This window comes from Mustela nigripes, chromosome 16 (assembly GCF_022355385.1).
Source record: "Mustela nigripes isolate SB6536 chromosome 16, MUSNIG.SB6536, whole genome shotgun sequence".
NCBI classification, from domain to species: domain Eukaryota; kingdom Metazoa; phylum Chordata; class Mammalia; order Carnivora; family Mustelidae; genus Mustela; species Mustela nigripes.
The window spans coordinates 58,336,602-58,352,964 of NC_081572.1; the positions used below are offsets into that span (position 1 = coordinate 58,336,602).

Sequence of the window (16,363 nt, forward strand, 5' to 3'; positions counted from 1 at the left end):
CTCTGGGGGTGGGGGGGGGGCATTCTGTTTCCGTGCTGGGTCTGGTCTCCCTGTATCTTCCGCAGAGGGACAGACCCAAATTCGTATGTTCTCACCATCTTTAACCTCGGTGCTTTGGGGACAAGGCATCTAACCTCACTATTCCTAGTGACTTCATCTGGAAAATGGGCAGGACACCTTCTTGAGGGGTTCCTCGTGGGCAGGAACAGGTGACGTGGGTTGATGCCCGGCACATCCCAGCTCCTCATAGGGGGGGAGCCCTCTTCTTCCCCGTCTGCCCCGGACGGCCGGTTATTGCTGAGCAAGGAACAAGCCTGGGGTGGAGGTCAGCGATTTGATACCCGAGAATGACCTGGTCCCCCAGCAAAGTTCCGTGAGAACAAAAGTACTCCTCGCGGCAAGCTTTGGGGGGGGGGTCACCCTTCTTTCCAACTGTTGCCTCCGGGCCCTGGGTTTCCTGGGGATTGTGATCCCCGCGTCTCCTCCGCGAGCAGCAGGCGGCAGGTGCGTGCGCTTGAGCCCGGAGGGGCCGCCTGAATTCACCCCCCCCCCCGCCCCCCGCCGCCGCTCCTTCTGCGGGGGCTGTGTGTGTGTGTGTGCGCGTGTGTATAATTCAATCCCCGTGGGACTCAGAGTCTGGCCTCACCCGCAGCTCGGCCGATTGGCTGACGGTGTCAGCTCCCCGCCCTCCGCACCCCCGCGTCCCAGGTGGCTCAGGCCCCCAGTGGCGATCTCTGTTTACCGAGAGAGCCGGTCCAGGTGGGGCTCCATCTCCGCGCTCACTCCCCTCGGGGGGCCCCGCCCGCGCAGCAAGCGGGGAGGACACCTGGCCCAGCTGCTCCTTGTCCTTCCCCTCCCCCCACCGCCCGGAGAGGTCGGGTAAGGGGGAAGGGATGCGTGTGGGAGGGGGAGTCCCAGGCCCGGGAGATCCGGCTGTTACCCGGGCCCGGGAGCTCGCGCGCACCCTGGAGATGTATCCCTAGGCCTAGCTCCCCCTCCTTCCGCCCCGCCCTACCGTGCCCCGGGGACGTGCCCACCCCGGGCCAGCCACGGGAACCCGGATCTCAGGGATGCCCAGGACCCTAGAGGAGGCACAGACGTGGTGTGTTCCCCCTTCCCCAGACGGCGATGACTCCCAAGCCGGCCGGACCCCCGGACGGGGGCTGGGGCTGGGTGGTGGCGGCCGCAGCCTTCGCGGTGAATGGGCTCTCCTACGGGCTGTTACGCTCGCTGGGCCTTGCTCTCCCTGACCTCGCGGAGCACTTTGACCGAAGCACTCAGGACACCGCGTGGGTCAGCGCCCTGGCCCTGGCGGTGCAGCAGGCAGCCAGTGAGGGGGGCCCCGAGGCGGGAGGCGGGAACTGGGGTGGATTGGCGGAGATGGATGACCCACCTGATGACCGGACTCCCTGGGAAAGGGCGCCCGGTGGGACCGAGTCCCAGAAAACGGAGGGTCTCTAGGTCAAGGGGAGGAGCTCTTAGGTTGGGGGAGACGTTTTAGGCCTGGCCAGCCTCCAAGGAGAAGTGTTGGATCAAGTTTGGGGCGCAGAGGCGTGTCTTCCGTTGACTCCGCCCCCTTCCAGGCCCAGTGGGCAGCGCCCTGAGCACCCGCTGGGGGGCGCGCCCCGTGGTGATGGTCGGGGGCGTCCTCACCTCGCTGGGCTTCGTCTTCTCGGCGTTCGCCCGCAGTCTGCTGCACCTCTACCTGGGCCTGGGCGTCCTTGCCGGTGAGGGGAGAGGGGTACCGGGTCCCCAAGGGGTGATGCTGGAGAGGGGCGCGCTTCTTGGGGGCTGGAGGCCCGAGGGGCGGGGCCTCTCGCGACGGGCGGGGCCTCTCGCGACGGGCGGGGCCTCGGAGGGGCGGGGCCGGGATCGCCGGAGCCCGCGTCTTGAATCCCGGTCCTCATCCGGTGCCGTCCGTCCGCAGGCTCCGGCTGGGCGCTGGTGTTCGCCCCGGCGCTCGGGACCCTGTCCCGTTACTTCTCCCGCCGTCGAGTCCTGGCCGTGGGGCTGGCCCTCACGGGCAACGGGGCCTCCTCGCTGCTGCTGGCGCCCACCCTGCAGCTCCTCCTTGATTCTTTCGGCTGGCGGGGCGCCCTCCTCCTCCTCGGCGCCATCACTCTCCACCTCGCCCCCTGTGGCGCCCTCCTGAGACCCCTGGTGCTCCCTGACGACCCCCCGGCCCCACCCCGCGGGCCCTTAGCCGCCCTCGGCCTGGACCTCTTCGCGCGCCGGGCCTTCTTGGTGTTCGCCCTGGGCACAGCCCTAGTCGGGGGCGGCTACTTCGTCCCCTACGTGCACTTGGCCCCTCACGCTTTAGACCTGGGCCTGGGCGGGTATGGGGCGGCGCTGGTGGTGGCGGTGGCTGCGGTGGGGGATGCGGGCGCGCGGCTCATCAGCGGGTGGCTGGCGGACCAGGGCTGGGTGGCTCTCTCGCGGCTGCTGGCGGTGTTCGGGGCCCTGACCGGGCTGGGGCTGCTGGCCGTGGGGCTGGTGCCCTTGGTGGGCAGCCGGGAGGGCTGCGAAGGGGCCCTGCTGGCCGCGGCCGGGGCCTACGGGCTCAGCGCAGGAAGTTACGCGCCCTTGGTGTTCGGGGTGCTCCCGGGGCTGGTGGGCGTCGGAGGTGTGGTCCAGGCCACCGGGCTGGTGATGATGCTGATGAGCCTCGGGGGGCTTCTGGGCCCTCCGCTGTCAGGTAAGGGCCCGAGCGAACAGATCTGCTCGCAACCGTCCTCTGCCCGGGATCCCAGGCCCCTAAATTCCTTTCCCCTTCCTCACAGGCTTCCTAAGGGACGAGACGGGAGATTTCACCGCCTCCTTCCTCGCCTGCGGCTCTTTTATCCTCTCCGGCAGCTTCATCTACATGGGGCTGCCCGGGGCGCTGCCCTCTTGCCGGCCAGCCTCCAGGCCGGCCACGCCTCCCCCCGAGAGGGGGGAGCTGCTCCCAGCTCCTCAAGTCGCCCTGCTTTCCCCTGGAGGCCCCCAGTCCGCTCTGGACACTGCTTGTTGACCAGGAGTTCGAGCCCCACCCCCAGCAAAGAATTTCTATCCAGTTTCTTGCAAGTTCCAACTGTTAGCCAATCTGGGAGGATGAAAACATTCCTTCTACGTAAGATATTCAAGGGGGCCCCGGGGGGGCTCCATCAGTTAAGCCTCTGACTCTTGACGTCACTCAGGTCATGATCTCAGGGTCATGATCTCAGGGTCCTGAGATTAAACCCTCGAGTGGGCTCCCTACTGGGCATGCGGTGTGCTTAAGATTCTCTCTCTCTCTCTCCCCCTCTTCCACTGTCACTCTTTTTTTCTCTCTCGCAAAAAACAATAAAAACACAGGGAAGCTCGGAGAAGTTGCCTACCTGTCAGCTTCAGTGTGTTGGGATGAGGGCTCAGGAGGGAGGGGGCCATCTGCCCCATCCGGACCCCCCAGCTAACCCCTCCCTGCATTTCAGGCTCCTTCCCCTAGCCCGAGGAAAATGCTGGACTGGACTTCAGCTCTTGCTGTAGCAGCTCCTTCTCCCAAGCCACCCTCCCACCCCTGTGTCCTCACCACTGTCCTCTAAGTCTCGGGAGACAGTAGGAAAGGGGAGGTCTGCGGGCCAGACGGAGAGGGTGTGGTCCAGACAGCAGAGTCCAGGGTTAAAGTGGGGACCTTCCCTCCACTTCTTAGCCACGAGCCCACTTGGCCAACCCAAGCACACAGGCCCCAGCTCTTTTTGAGGTTCTGATGATCACCCCATTTCCTTATTGTTTTATCTCAAAAGGGCATCCCCCTTTCCCAAGCACCTGCCCGCAGAGAAGGAAGCTGGTGGGCGACACTAGAGATCACATGTAAAACATATTAAGTCTCTTGGCCTTTAGTTGTCACAGCTGATTCACAGCCCCCGGGGAGAAGGCCGAGCTCCTGGATCCTTCCATAAAGGTTGTGGGAGCAAAGAAGAGATGAGAGTCCTCAGCAAAATACTAGGGGGTTGGTGCACACCAGGCAGGATCACCGCCCAGCCCAGGCCTGCCCTGTGGGGGAGCGGATCAAGATGCTTAAGGCACTGTGGTTCTGTGGGCACCAGGATGGGCCAGAGGAGGAGAATCTGGAGCTGCCGAGCTCTGGCCTCTCGGTCTGACAGCCCCTTTGTGCAGTTCAGTCCTCTCCCAGCGTGTCCCTGGTCCGAGAGACTGTGGTGTCCACTGCCTCTGTGACAAGGTCCCGGGGCTTGGAGGCAGAGGCCGGGGAGCAGAAGTGAGGCAGAGTGACGAGGATTCCACTTCCTGCCAGAAGGAAGGCCCCGGCCACCACGAAAGAAACTGTGTAGTCGCCTGTCACATCCCGGAGGTAACCTAGGTCCAAGAGAGAAAAAGAACACATGTGGGTGCCCCACTTCCTGACACTTATGAAGGGAAGAGCATAGTCCTGAGCCCGTCATCTCGGAAGAGTTCGAACTCACTTAGACAGAACGGGATGAGCTCGAGAACTCTGGTGTCCCAAGGTTTCTACATGTCATTTTTGTAGGGAAATTTCAACCTCTTTCCTGCCTTCAGGAAGGGCCTCCAAGCCAGCCAGCGGAGACTTGGGTATCCAGATGGGGCCAGTGCACCTGCGCCTTTCTTTCAAGCAACTGTGGCCTTCCTGTCTACACTTTCAGTTAATAGTTAAGAGGAGAAAGTTAAGGGTCTGAAGGTTTTGGCATCTGGGCTGTGGAAAACTTTGACCCAACAGCTCAGACAGCTGGCGGGGGGCCCAGTAGGCTAAGGGAAGAGCCAGACACCTGCAGGCAACGTCTGGCTGGGTCCAGCCAGGTCCTCTGAGCACCCAAGGTACAGATACCTCTGAGCACCGGGTATCTGTAGATACCCAGCCACGGGGCCCTCATAGCTCCTCAGAGTCTTTCCACGGCCCCTATTTCCTTGTCCCTGGACCCACTTTGGGGCTGCTCGGATTGGCCACGGAGGCCGTGTTCTGTGCCATCCCCAAGGGCAATATTCATGCACATTATAATGTCACTAGTCCCCTCCCCAAATTGCATGACATGGCTATCATGCACACCCGCCCACCCCAGGAAACCCGATCCTCCTTACCTGACAGAGGAGCCCCCAGCAGCCCCCCAATGCTCTCGACCATCTGCACCAGTCCCAGGGCACAGTATATCCTTCCAGTCCCTACCAGTTCAGGCAACACGGAGAAGGCCACCGGGGTCAGGGCCCCTGATGTGAAGCCGTAGGCCACGGCCAGAGTCATTAGGGCCGTAGGAGCACGAGCCACAGGGAACAGGGCCAGGGACACCCCCGTCAGGGCAGTCCAGAGCATCAGCAGTCGCGCCACGGGTCCTGGGACCGCATCTCCTAGCCACCCAGAAACCACACGTCCCACGAGGTCAGAGACAGCCACCACTGAGAGTAGGAAAGCAGCAGACAGTGGGTCCCAATCCAGGTCCTGGAGGTGGGCCAGCAGGTGCACATAGGGAATGAAGTAGCCAGTGTTGATGAGCGTGATGGCAGCCGTATAACGGAGGAAGGGGCCGTGATGCAGCAGGGAGGTGAGCTGGGCCGCGGGGCCGCCCACAATAGGGTCCTCCCTCAGGGAGAGCGGGCGGAGGAGAGCACCACAGGCCACCAGGTGCAAGGACAGGGCAGACACCAGCAGTAGGGCCCCCCTCCAGGCATAGCGGCTGACCAGCCACTGGAAGAGTGGGGCAAAGGCAAAGGAAGAGAGGCCCACGCCGGTCAGTGCCAGCCCTGTGGCAAGGGATCGCCGTCGAGAGAAGTAACGGGACAGGCAAGCCAGGGTCGGAGTGAAGGTCAAGGCCCAGCCAGAGCCTGTCAAAAAGGAAGAGAGAGGGGTTGGGGGACTCTTAGGGCTCCCGGGGCACTGGGTAATCCCACCACGGTAGCACAGGCCTGGTTTTCGAGCAGTACGACCCTGTGTATTTTATTTCCTCTCCCAGCCTTGGTCTCCTCTTCTGCAAGACAGGCTTAAGACACCCGATGGGACTGTGGAGGCTTAGAAATACTGCATGCACAGTAACTAGACCCCAACTTCGGATTTATACCTCGGGCTATACCACTTCTGGCTGTGTGATCTCCGTCTGCCAAGTTACACAAGCTTCGAGAACCTTTCTTTGCTTGTAAACTTGGATTATGGCTTCTACTCTGCAGCCACGGTGCCTAGCACAACTTCATGGTCATTCTTCCTCAGACACTCCAGCCCCACCAGCCCCAGGCTTGCAAATTCTGGTCTCAACATTTGTGAATTTCTCAATATCCCTGCTCATGCTGATCACTTTAGTCAACGCTCTCAAGACGTCCTTCCCTTCCGGGCACAGGCGCTCGCCAAAACCTTCCATCGGCTCCTCCTTAGCCTCTCAGAGCTGGCAGGAAGAAGGTGAAAGTCGGGAGGCAGCTGGCCTCTCCTGCCCTTGTCCAGGGTCTCACCTGAGAGCAGCCCGATACTGAGGTACAGGTGGGTCAAGGAGGTAGCAAGGGAGGCGAGCAGCATCCCCGACGCAGCCAAGATGCCCCCCGCCATCACCACAGGCCTGGGCCCGTACTTCGTGCTCAGGGCACTGCCCACGGGACCTGAGAAAGAGGAAGACAGTCGTGCGAGAATCTCTCCGGCGTCCTTGGCCAGTAGCCTCCCCAGCCCCGCCCTTTCCTCCCCAGCGTGCCCGCATCCCCCTCCCGGTCCCACGGAGCAAGGCGGACCCCGGCGCGGCACTCACTCCCGAACTGCTGCACGGCGATCCCTATGGAGGCGACCCAGGAGACCCGCGCCGCCTGCTCTTCAAACGCTGCCACCAGCTCCACGAAGAAGACGCCGAAGGAGCGGAGCACCCCGAACACCAGCGCCGACTGGAAGAACGCGGAGAGCACCACCATCCACCCCCAGCCCCCGTCGGGGGGTTCGGCCCTGGGTGCCATCTGCGAGGGCACGGGGCTGCCGACACTCCGCGCAGCCCGGTTGGGAGCAGGGCGCGGGACCCCCCACCTCTACTCTCCCCGCCGCCCGCGCGGCGGAGGCCAGGCTGCTGCCGCTGCTGAGGAAGGCACCGACGAGCCCCGGAGGCAGGGAGGCTGCGGTGGACGCCTAAGCCTCTCCCCGGGCCCCGGCCCGGCAGCCTAGGTGGGGAGAGCGGGCGGCCTCCGCGCCAGCGGCTCCCGGGGGCGGGGCTCCGTGGGCCGAGCGCAGCTGGTCGAGGCCTGGGCGGCACCGGCCCGGGCGGGGCCCCGACGTTCAGCCTGGAGTCCGGAGGCGGCCCTGGGGTTGGGCGCCGGCTCTGCAGCGCGCCAGCCTCCGTGCGGGTTATCCCGCCGCCTTATCGCTGCGGTCCCTGAGGTCATCAGCAACCTGCCGGTCCCAGCTGTCATGCCTGTTCACCGCTGGCCAGTGGGGAAGCGGGACCCCGGGAGCCGGGGAGGTGGAGCCAGGAGGGCAGGGCGGGGCTTAGAGCTCGGTTCTGGACCCGGACAGTGAGTGGGGCGCATGCGTCAGGAGGGGGCCCTAGGAAGGCGGACTCGATGGGCCCCGCGTGACGGAGGGACCTGCCCGGAGGCTGTTGCATCTCCCGTCCACCTCACCAGCCGATCGGTCCAGGATCCCGCACCAAGACCCTCACGGAGGGAGCTCATGGGGGTTGGGGAGGGTTGGGGGGTAAACCGGTTCAGGAGAGGAGGACACTAACTTGCTGAATGAGGGGCCCACTGGCAAGGTCAGGTCGGGGTGAGTGTAGGGGTTCTTCCCTGAGACTCAAACGAAATACCTGTCCCAGCGCCCGTGCACACTAGAACCCCGATGCCCGGATCCCCGAGGGGCCCCGGGGCCGAGGAAGAGACTGGGGAAACGGACTGTTGGACTGCGGGCACTTGTGTCTTCAGTGGCGACTCGGTTCCTGTTGCTTCTGTCCTCGCTAACAGGAAATCTACAAGTCACAGAGACCAAAAATAACTCGGGAGAGGAAGGGCGGCCGTGGATGCACTCAGGGCCTCCCAGCACCACCTACACCCCCTCCTCAGTGGGGTTGAAAGCTTTTCCTCCGCCCTCTGGTAAAACTATTTCCTAACAGCAGGTTCTGATCTCGTGATGGGGTTGTCGAAAGAGGGTAGCTTTTATCACGGAGTGGTCAGCCCCTCCTATTCAACCAGTATCCAGTCTCTCCACTTTACATAACACTAATGGCTTGGCTTTGTTTCTTCCTTCTAATTCCTGCCCCTCAGGACTTTGACCTTGCAACTTGGGCTCAAGGGCTCATATCCAGACAAGTGACACATGAGAGGCTGTTTTTTGTCCGTTTATAGAGAGTGTGCATGTGCACACGAAGGTGGGGGGGGGGGGCTCTGGGGAGGAGACCTGGGAGCAGAGAGTCTTAAGCAGGCTCCTTGCAGAGTGTAGAGCCTGACATGGGGCTCTCTCTCTCTCACCATCCTGAGATCATGACCAGAGCTGAGATGACATCTCCAGGGCGTAACCAACTGAGCCACCCGGGCACCCCTGGGCTGTGTAATTTTAAAAAGCATATTGAGTCCTATAATTTTAATTTTATATGCAGGAAATAAAAATTATCATACCCCCCCAAACTTTGTTTGGGGTCAACATGTTGGGTGGTGGGAAATAGGCCAAGACGAGGCCATCAATGTGGCTGTATACAGGGACACAAGTGCACAGAGGACATAGGATCACCAAGATGTCGAGCCTCTCAGTTGGTTTTCCGGACTATAAATTGGGGATAATAATGGTACCTACTCTTGAGGGTTATCAGGGGAGCGGAATTCGAAAGGCCATGCACAAGAATGCTTAAGTTTAGGACCTGATAGGTACTGCAGGCTAAGTAATATTGGCTGATTTCATTTTCAACGGGGCATAAACTGAAGTGGCCAGGGTCCAGGTGGGGAGGGAGGTTTTAGTGTAGGCTTTTTGTTTTATGTTTTACTTAGAAATAGCTCTAATCTAGGTCATGAGTTTTAAGATGGAGAAACAAAACCCCACACTGTAAATGTGGGCAGGAACTGAAGACCATGTTAATAGACTTATTCCCCAGATGAGGAATTTTAAGTCTGAAAAGGGAGGGAACTTAACAGAATTGTGACCCTCTGCCCCCCAGCCTAACAGAGATGCACACCCAGGACACAACGGGACAGGGAAAGGGTGGGAGAGAAGCACTGCCTGGGTGCTGGGTAGATTCCAAGGCCCCATTGCTGGGGGAGGGGCAGAGCGGCCTGGGGGGGAGGGGTAGAGGGGCCTGACCACAGGCTTCACCTTCTCCCTGCCATCTGCATGCTCTTCTGTCCTCAGGGGACCCAAGTCCTGTCCATTTTCCTTAGGGGGCGCTGGTGGTGGTTTTGGGGGGGGGGGTTGTCCCAAGCATTCAGATTCCTGCACGGATGCATCCCCCAAACTCCTGGTATTATTAGTGGCTTCCTGGTTTCTCCCTGCTGCCTCCACACCTCGGGCAGGAAGTGACTTCAGAGCCACAGGATGCAGGTGGCTCCGGAGAAACTTCATGAAGTCACTGGTTCCTACACAATGAGCTGGAAGGCAAGGGCAGGGGAGAACAAGGGCTATCTGAAGCGTCTGATGGGATGGGGCAGTTGAATGGGCACAGAACACGAGACGGGATCTAGGAGGGAAGAACCCTACCCCCCCGCCACGTTTCACCCCATTCCCAGATCCTCCCAGGCAATAACCCGGGACACAGTAGGCAGCACAGAGAGTCATCTTTATTCCAAGATTCAAATCTTGCAAGATCTAACATTTCCACCCCTACGAGCGACCTCCACCTGCCCACCCAACTAGGGGAAAAAAAAAATCAATCATGGTTCCTTCTAGTATCTCTCTGTTGTGATCTCTCCCTGCTTCCGTTCTGCAGTGGGGAGCAAGAGGGAATGATAAAGAAAAGTTGCTTTCTCGCTGGTCCTCAAGTGGCAGCGATTAGTCCTGACCCAGCTCATGGAAGCCCACCTTGCAAATTTCAAAGTGCCCCTTACCCTCCATCCATACCCCACAATCAAACAGGTCCCAAGACAGCAGGGGAAGGACTGTAAATGAAGGCTTCAGAGTATCATCTCACATTCCAGACATTCCATCAGGTTAAGAGGCAACCCCATTCCCAACTTTCTACTTACCTGACCTACAGTGGAGACTGTGCCCCTCAACCAACCTCTTAATCCTACCCAGACATACTTGGTCAACTAGAAGGACCACCAGTCAATTACTTTCTAAATCTTGTAAATCTCTAATCCCAGCAGTAATCCCAATCATAATCACAAACTACAGCAAATCCAGAAAGGAACTCAGCCCCTTTTCTCTCCCTGTGTAAGGTTCTAGTGCATTCACCAGTTCCAGACAGGAATGCAGTGACAGGAAGGCCAGGTCACAGAACTAGCTTTTCTAAGGTAAGAGAGATACCAGGTGCCTGTAACTTCTAGAGGGAAAGAAGTTTCTGAAATCTGGACACTTGCCAGATGATGTCCAAAAACCCACTAAATGAAGAAGGAACTTGTCTCAGGTAGAGAGAACCCCAAGGAACATTGGAACCCAGACACCTCTACAGTTAAGGACTGGTCACGGCTCTTTATCTCTTAGTCAAGATAGAGTTTAATAATTCTCCCATAGGTCATAGCATTCTTTGAGTCTGGGCAGAATCAGAAAAGGCTGTGTCATCTCTGATAAGGAAGGGATCAACCCAGTGCTGAGAACAGGCCCCAGGGGGAGGATTCTCAGCTCAACTAAAGCCGAGCGCATGGCAGATCGACACAGTGGAGCCATACCGAGGTGACCAGACCTCCATTTCCGGCTCACCAAACAAAGACAAAGACAAAAGCAAAAACAAAAAATGGTCCTCTAAGTCTTGGAACTAGAGGGGAGTCTATATGCAGTTCTAGCCCGCTAGAGAACCTACAATACCCAGAATACCAAAGAGGGTTCCTGACCCAATTCCACAACCCCACATGTCCCCAGAGCTGCCCTAGAACAAATAAGGTTCCAGACCTAGGACTGGGAGGGACAGTATACAGAGAGACCCTTTCTCCATTCCCAAAGCACGGACAAGCACACAGACAGGAGAAACAACTCTGAAGATGAAGTTACCACAAGCAAACACATGAAACAGTCAAGCCAAAGGAGACAGCCAAGTGCTCATCTCTGCCAGCAGAGCTGTGACCCCACACACTTGTGCTTCAGGCCACCTTGGATCACACTTCTGGAAGAGGGATGTGGGAAATGCCATGGGATGAAGGCCCTGGTGCCACCCACAGGCCTCAATAAATTATATTTACAAAGAAACCAAAGGAGAGGGGCGCTGCAGGTGGAGGGCCGTCTCTCCAGCCTCCCCCCTGCCCCCCTGCCCGCCCCGCCACCCGCAGCTCCCATCTGGCTGTCTCCTCGGAAACAACTTGGATTGTGGGGAAGAGGTTTTGACCAGCAAAACGGAGGCAGATCAAGAGCGGACCTGCCACCCCTGCTCTCCCCAGCGAGAATTCAAGGTGGTGGCTGTTTCTGACACCCGAGGGGCCTCGCACGCCCCCCACGCCCAAGCCCGCAGCTCTCCGGGTGTCCGGGAAGCTCGTGGGATCCGGCCGGCGCGCGCAGCTAGGGCCCCCCCAGAATGTGGTAGTGCACTTTGGTGTTGGTCGCCGCTCCATGCTTCTGGCGCAGATGCAGGCGCAGCTGACTCTTGTGCCGGAAATGCAGGCCGCAGGGGTCGCACTGTACGGGGACAGCCAGGTCAGCTCCCGCCCCCTCTCCAACCACCCCGGAGGGACAGCCGTCCAGGCCAGCTCTCCGCGGGAGAGCGGCTCCTCGGTCCTCGCGTCTCCCTAGGTCCTCCTCTGGGGCCGCAGAGCTAGGCCCCGCCCCTTCCATTCCTAGCTCCGCCCCCCGGACGAGGCCCAGTCCGGAGCCTAACTTCTATGCGCGCGCGCGTCCCAGCCCCGGCCCCGCCCCTTATCTTCCAGGACTCCGCCCACTTCGGAGAGCTCCGGGAGCCCCGCCCCCAGGTAAGAGCCAGGCCAGGTCCCGCACTCACGTGGTAGGGCTTCTCCCCCGTGTGGATGCGAACGTGGCTCTTGAGGGTTTGTAGGTGGCGGAAGCGAGTGCCGCAGGTAGGGCAAGGATAGGGCTTCTCCCCGGTGTGGATCAGCACGTGCGCGCGCAGATGCGCTACCTGGGAAGGCAGGGGGACCTCAGACCGCGCGTCCGAGAGGCACACCCCCAGTCCCCGACGGCGAGCCCCGCCCTCTGGCAGATCTGCCCGGAGCCGGCTCCCAGACGCGCCCCGCACCTGCACGAAGCGCGAGCCGCAGGTCTCACACTTGTAGGGCTTCTCTCCCGAATGGATGCGGCTGTGCGTCTTCAGGTTGGCTGGCCGGTTAAAGCGGGCTCCGCAGATGGAACAGTGGTAGGGCTTCTCCCCTGAGGGCAGGGAAGCCTGGAGATCAGGTCCTCGGCCTTAGGACGCCCGCGAGCACGAGGGCCGGGACTTTCTCCTCCCTTACCTGTGTGCACCGTGCGGTGACTGGCCAGGTTGCCTTTGTAGCGGAAGGCAGACCGGCAGAGCTGACATTTGTAGGGCTTGTCCTCCTCCCCGGGAGCCAAGGGGTCCAGCCCTGATGAGCACCCAGCGACTGCCTCACAGTTCTGGCAGCTGAACGGTTCACTTCCTGGGAGGGGGGGTGGGTAGTGACAATTCCAGTGAGTCCTCAAGCCACACTCCTAGTGGGTTTTCTTTCCCCCCAACTTACTGTTAAGGCTCTGGAGCTCATTCGACTTACTCAAGGTCCCATGGTTCATAAGAGGCCAAGCCAGGATCTGACTTCGTGTCTGTCTGACTTCAGACTACTCTGCTAATCTCTTCAATAGTGGTGGTGGGGGCGCCTGTGTGGCTCAGTGGGTTAAAGCCTCTGCTTTCCACTCAGGTCATGATCCCAGAGTCCTGGGATCGAGCCCCGCATCGGGCTCTCTGGTCAGCAGGGAGCCTGCTTCCCTTCCTCTCTCTGCCTGCCTCTCTACCTACTTTGATCTCTGTCAAATAAATAAATAAAATCTTTAAAAAAAATAGTGGTGGTGGTAGGTAGAGGGGTAGAGGTCCCAGGTGCTGTGTTAAGATTCTGTTCTCTCTCCTCTCTTGGACCACTGCTCTGCTCGACAGCTTGCCAGAGAGGCCCTGCCAAGCCTGGGCCCACCACTCAGCCCTGATGGGAATAGGCCGGAAGTTCCCAAACTTGGCGGCTCATTGGAAGCTTTAAAAGAAATACTGATTCCTGGCTCCCACATCCAGACACTCTGATCTGTGGGATGTGACCTGGGCAATGGGGTTGTTAAGAGCTCCCGAGGTGATTCCAGTTTGCAGTAATTGGGACCGGCCTTTCCTTTTAGCCCAAACTGGCCTTGAGCAGCCTGAGGAGAAAAGCCAAGGGCAGTGGTAAAAGGAAGGGCTCTGACCTGGTGGCGGACAAGCCCGCCCAGACTGCGATGCAGGGGTCTCTTGAGCCGGGGCTGTGAGGAGGTGGGGGCTATTGACTGGAGCCCCACATTTGAAGTGTCCCGTGACAGCAGATGGAGAGAGCCTAGGCAGGTGGCAAGCCCAGAGAAAAGGATTAGGAGAGATTTTATTGGGGGGTGGGGGGAGGCATTCTGGCCTGGAGAATTCGGAGCCAGAGGCTGGCTTACCCTCTGGAGGTTAGCCAACACTGACCAGTGAGCCAGAACTGGTGGTGCTTTGGAAGTCCCACCCCCTCCCTCCTGGCTCCTGATCTCCCAGCTCAGGCCAGCCTCTGCCAGTTCTTGAGGTTCCAGGGTCTGTACCTGCTCTGGGGACCGGGAATGGGTCCTTCTTCACTGCCGCTGCCGCTGGAAGCCTCGTCGCCGCTGGGGAGCCTGGCTTGGGGGCACAGTTGACCAGCACTCCTCTCCCCCGCCAGGCTCCCTGCTTGGGCGGCCTGAGAGTTTAGCACGATGAACTTGTACTTTTTCCAGTTGCAGGCCTTGGGGTCTGGGCTGCCTGGGCTGGGGGACCTTTGACTGCAGCTGCGAGATTCGGTAGGTGGGTCTGGATGCCCTTCAGAGCGCCTGGGGCTGCCTGGTGGAGGGGCCGTTGGGGGCCTCGGGGGTTCCGCCTCCAAAGGCCGCAAGGAGATGCCCAAAGGTTCATAGCTGGGAAAAGTGTGATGGATATTAGTGCTCCTTCCTGATCTTGACCTCTACCCGTGACACCTGGGATGCCACCTCACTCAACAGAGGACACGGAGTGGGGGCCCCCTCACCTGGCCTGGATGAAACGGTGGCAGGCCTGGACCACGTGTTCCATCTGTAAGTAGGTGGCGGCCGCGAGGACCGCCGGTGCAGTGGCAGGAGAGAGGCGTAGGCGTGACGTGTACATAAAATCCAGGAGAGGAGCGAAGCCTCCGGCTTCGGGGCCCCCGGGCAGGGAGAGCACGTCCACCCCCACGCCTGCGCGGCCTCGGAAAATCGAATAGAAGAAGCCACTGCAGAGAAGGCAGATAGGCTACGTCAGGGCCCGAGGAATCCACAGACACACACAACAAGAGGAAGCTCCATCTCCTCCCCATCATCCCCCCAGTTCCCCGACGCGCTCCACTCGACGCTCAGCCTCCTGCTCCCAGAAGGCTTGGCTCCGGATCCCCTCCCGGATCCCCTCCCGAGGACCTTATGACACCACCCTTTCCCATTGGTCCCGCCCCACGCCCCCCCCCCCTCCCCAAGACCCTCCTCGAACCTGCAGGCGATAAGAACCGCCTTGTGAGCTCGCAGGGGCTGCCCTCCGACCAGCAGGGTGACGTCGGTGAGGATCCCGCGCAGGCGCAGCTCGTTAAGGTTGCCCAGCACGTCGGAGGAGTGGCGGGTGAACTCGCGCACGTATCCCAGCGCGCCCTCCGGAGCGCCGGTGGAACCCATGGCGACGCAGGCCTGCGGGTGCCGGGGAAAGGGCTCAGCGACCCGGGCGGTGCTCAGACACCTTCCCTCCGCAGTTCGCTCCTCCGGCCGACGTGCAGCCCGGGCCGAGCCCCCCAGCCCGGCTCGCGCAGCCTCATGGAGTCCGTCTAGTGCTTTCCGCCCCCAGCCCACCGGCGCTCGCCTCCCGGCTAGACTCCACTGTGCCCGCGCGGGGTGGATGTTCCCACGCCGCGGCATCGATGGCCTGCGTGGGGAGTCTGGCCCACGGCGCCCTCGGCTCGACTGCTCGTGCCGCAGCAGCACCCCGCTCCCCTCAGCCTCACCGCGCGCCTCAGTCTCAGGTGTCCGACCTGCCCGGGCACCCCGGGCGGCCCGCGTCCACACCCCTCTAAATCCCACCCAGGCACCCTCTCTGAAGCACAGAATTCCACTCCTGTCTGGTCCCGGACCCCTAGTTCAGCCCAAGCACCGGGCCTCAATCTTCCTACCATCAGCAACCCTTTTCGGGAACCCAGGAGTCCGGCTCCCTCGGTCCGTCGTTCTTACCCCCGTCCCGCAGGGGCTGCGGCCGTTCTTCTCGGGGGGCGGGGTCTCGCTCCCCTCCTGGCGTCGGCTCCTTTATCTGGCCGGGATGGCGGGGGCGGGGGTGGAGGTGGGGTGAACGCCTGGGTCTGTATCCTTCCTTCCTCCCTCGCTCTCCAGATGGCGAGCCCGGGGCGGGGTCTCCGGCCAGAGGGCGGGACCTCAGAAACCCTGGGTGGTCGTAACGTAAGGGGTCTCGGGCCACGTAAAGTGGGACCGGCGAGGGGACACTGGCACTGGGGAGGAGGCTGGGGATAGCGATATTGGAAATAGGGGCAACCCGGGTCGTCGAGGGGCCGCAGGCAGCGAAAATCCGTGTGTTGGCTTTTGAAAGGGGGGTGCCTGTCAACTGGAGAGTGAATACAGCGGAATTCCCCCTTCCCACGGACGGTGTCAGGGGAGATAAAGGGGAACCCAACGGGGCACCCGGTTTGGGGAGGCCCCGGCGCACTCGTGTGGGGTCCCAGACAGCGGGAGGGCGCGGTGCGAATGACAGGGTCCTCTAGCAGGGACTGCAGAAAGGGGGGCTCTGATCGGGCGGGGCGGGGAGGGGACGGATATGATTTCTAGTTCGTTTCCTTCCATTGTCCTGCGACCGGACGGCTCCGCCAGCTGCTTCCCCTCGAGGAGGTGGGGAAAGCCCCGGCTGGGGGCCGAGAGACGCTCAGGAGACCTGGGCGTCCGGACTCTCGCTCCCGATTCCCTTCTGAATCCTTGTAGGGATCCAGAGACACAGACTCCCGCCCAAAGCCCGCTCGCCCTCCCCCAGTCCCAGCTCACTAAGGGCCTCGGGCACCCGCCGGTCGGCTACGCTGGGAGGCTGGCGGGACGCCCCGGTCCAGCGCGGCAAGTAGGCAAACCCCCCGCAATGCTCGACTCCTTCCA

At 61.0% G+C, this 16,363-nt stretch overlaps 3 protein-coding genes across 5 annotated transcripts; 1 reads left to right on the top strand and 2 right to left on the bottom strand.

Moving 5' to 3' along the window:
* The first annotated feature begins 381 nt into the window (after nucleotides 1-381).
* Nucleotides 382-3,732, top strand: SLC16A11 (solute carrier family 16 member 11). Of its 3 annotated transcripts, none has more exons than XM_059378381.1 (5): nucleotides 382-874; nucleotides 1,123-1,330; nucleotides 1,584-1,727; nucleotides 1,928-2,695; nucleotides 2,781-3,732. In XM_059378381.1, the coding sequence occupies exons 2-5, from the start codon at nucleotides 1,129-1,131 to the stop codon at nucleotides 3,008-3,010; spliced, it is 1,344 nt and encodes a 447-aa protein (XP_059234364.1). In that variant the 5' UTR covers nucleotides 382-874; nucleotides 1,123-1,128; the 3' UTR covers nucleotides 3,011-3,732. The 3 variants fall into 3 exon arrangements, with proteins under 3 accessions (XP_059234364.1, XP_059234366.1, XP_059234365.1); XM_059378383.1 differs by having other exon boundaries at nucleotides 702-879; XM_059378382.1 differs by lacking the exon at nucleotides 382-874 and having other exon boundaries at nucleotides 1,204-1,293.
* Nucleotides 3,733-3,822: 90 nt separating this feature from the next.
* On the bottom strand, nucleotides 3,823-8,522 carry SLC16A13 (solute carrier family 16 member 13). The gene is made up of 4 exons (XM_059378384.1): nucleotides 6,711-8,522; nucleotides 6,424-6,567; nucleotides 5,071-5,808; nucleotides 3,823-4,332 (listed from the first exon to the last, which is right to left on the bottom strand). Exons 1-4 carry the CDS (start codon nucleotides 6,907-6,909, stop codon nucleotides 4,136-4,138), a joined length of 1,278 nt encoding a protein of 425 aa, XP_059234367.1. The 5' UTR covers nucleotides 6,910-8,522; the 3' UTR covers nucleotides 3,823-4,135.
* Nucleotides 8,523-9,682: 1,160 nt separating this feature from the next.
* BCL6B (BCL6B transcription repressor) lies at nucleotides 9,683-15,508 on the bottom strand. Its single transcript, XM_059379283.1, has 9 exons — nucleotides 15,385-15,508; nucleotides 14,718-14,908; nucleotides 14,245-14,466; nucleotides 13,787-14,134; nucleotides 13,424-13,548; nucleotides 12,478-12,642; nucleotides 12,264-12,394; nucleotides 12,009-12,146; nucleotides 9,683-11,689 (listed from the first exon to the last, which is right to left on the bottom strand). The coding sequence occupies exons 1-9, from the start codon at nucleotides 15,385-15,387 to the stop codon at nucleotides 11,573-11,575; spliced, it is 1,440 nt and encodes a 479-aa protein (XP_059235266.1). The 5' UTR covers nucleotides 15,388-15,508; the 3' UTR covers nucleotides 9,683-11,572.
* Nucleotides 15,509-16,363: the final 855 nt, after the last annotated feature.

Coding starts and splice junctions, on each gene's coding strand:
- SLC16A11 (XM_059378381.1), top strand. CDS start 1,129: ATGACTCCCAAGCCGGCCGGACCCCCGGACGGGGGCTGGGGCTGGGTG. Junction 1,331..1,583: donor GGCGGTGCAGCAGGCAGCCA/GTGAGGGGGGCC, acceptor GCCCCCTTCCAG/GCCCAGTGGGCAGCGCCCTG. Junction 2,696..2,780: donor TCTGGGCCCTCCGCTGTCAG/GTAAGGGCCCGA, acceptor CCTTCCTCACAG/GCTTCCTAAGGGACGAGACG.
- SLC16A13 (XM_059378384.1), bottom strand. CDS start 6,909: ATGGCACCCAGGGCCGAACCCCCCGACGGGGGCTGGGGGTGGATGGTG. Junction 5,809..6,423: donor CAGTATCGGGCTGCTCTCAG/GTGAGACCCTGG, acceptor CCTTTTTGACAG/GCTCTGGCTGGGCCTTGACC. Junction 4,333..5,070: donor GCTGGGGGCTCCTCTGTCAG/GTAAGGAGGATC, acceptor TCTTGGACCTAG/GTTACCTCCGGGATGTGACA.
- BCL6B (XM_059379283.1), bottom strand. Junction 12,395..12,477: donor TCACCGCACGGTGCACACAG/GTAAGGGAGGAG, acceptor CCCTGCCCTCAG/GGGAGAAGCCCTACCACTGT. Junction 11,690..12,008: donor CGGGGGAGAAGCCCTACCAC/GTGAGTGCGGGA, acceptor GTCCCCGTACAG/TGCGACCCCTGCGGCCTGCA.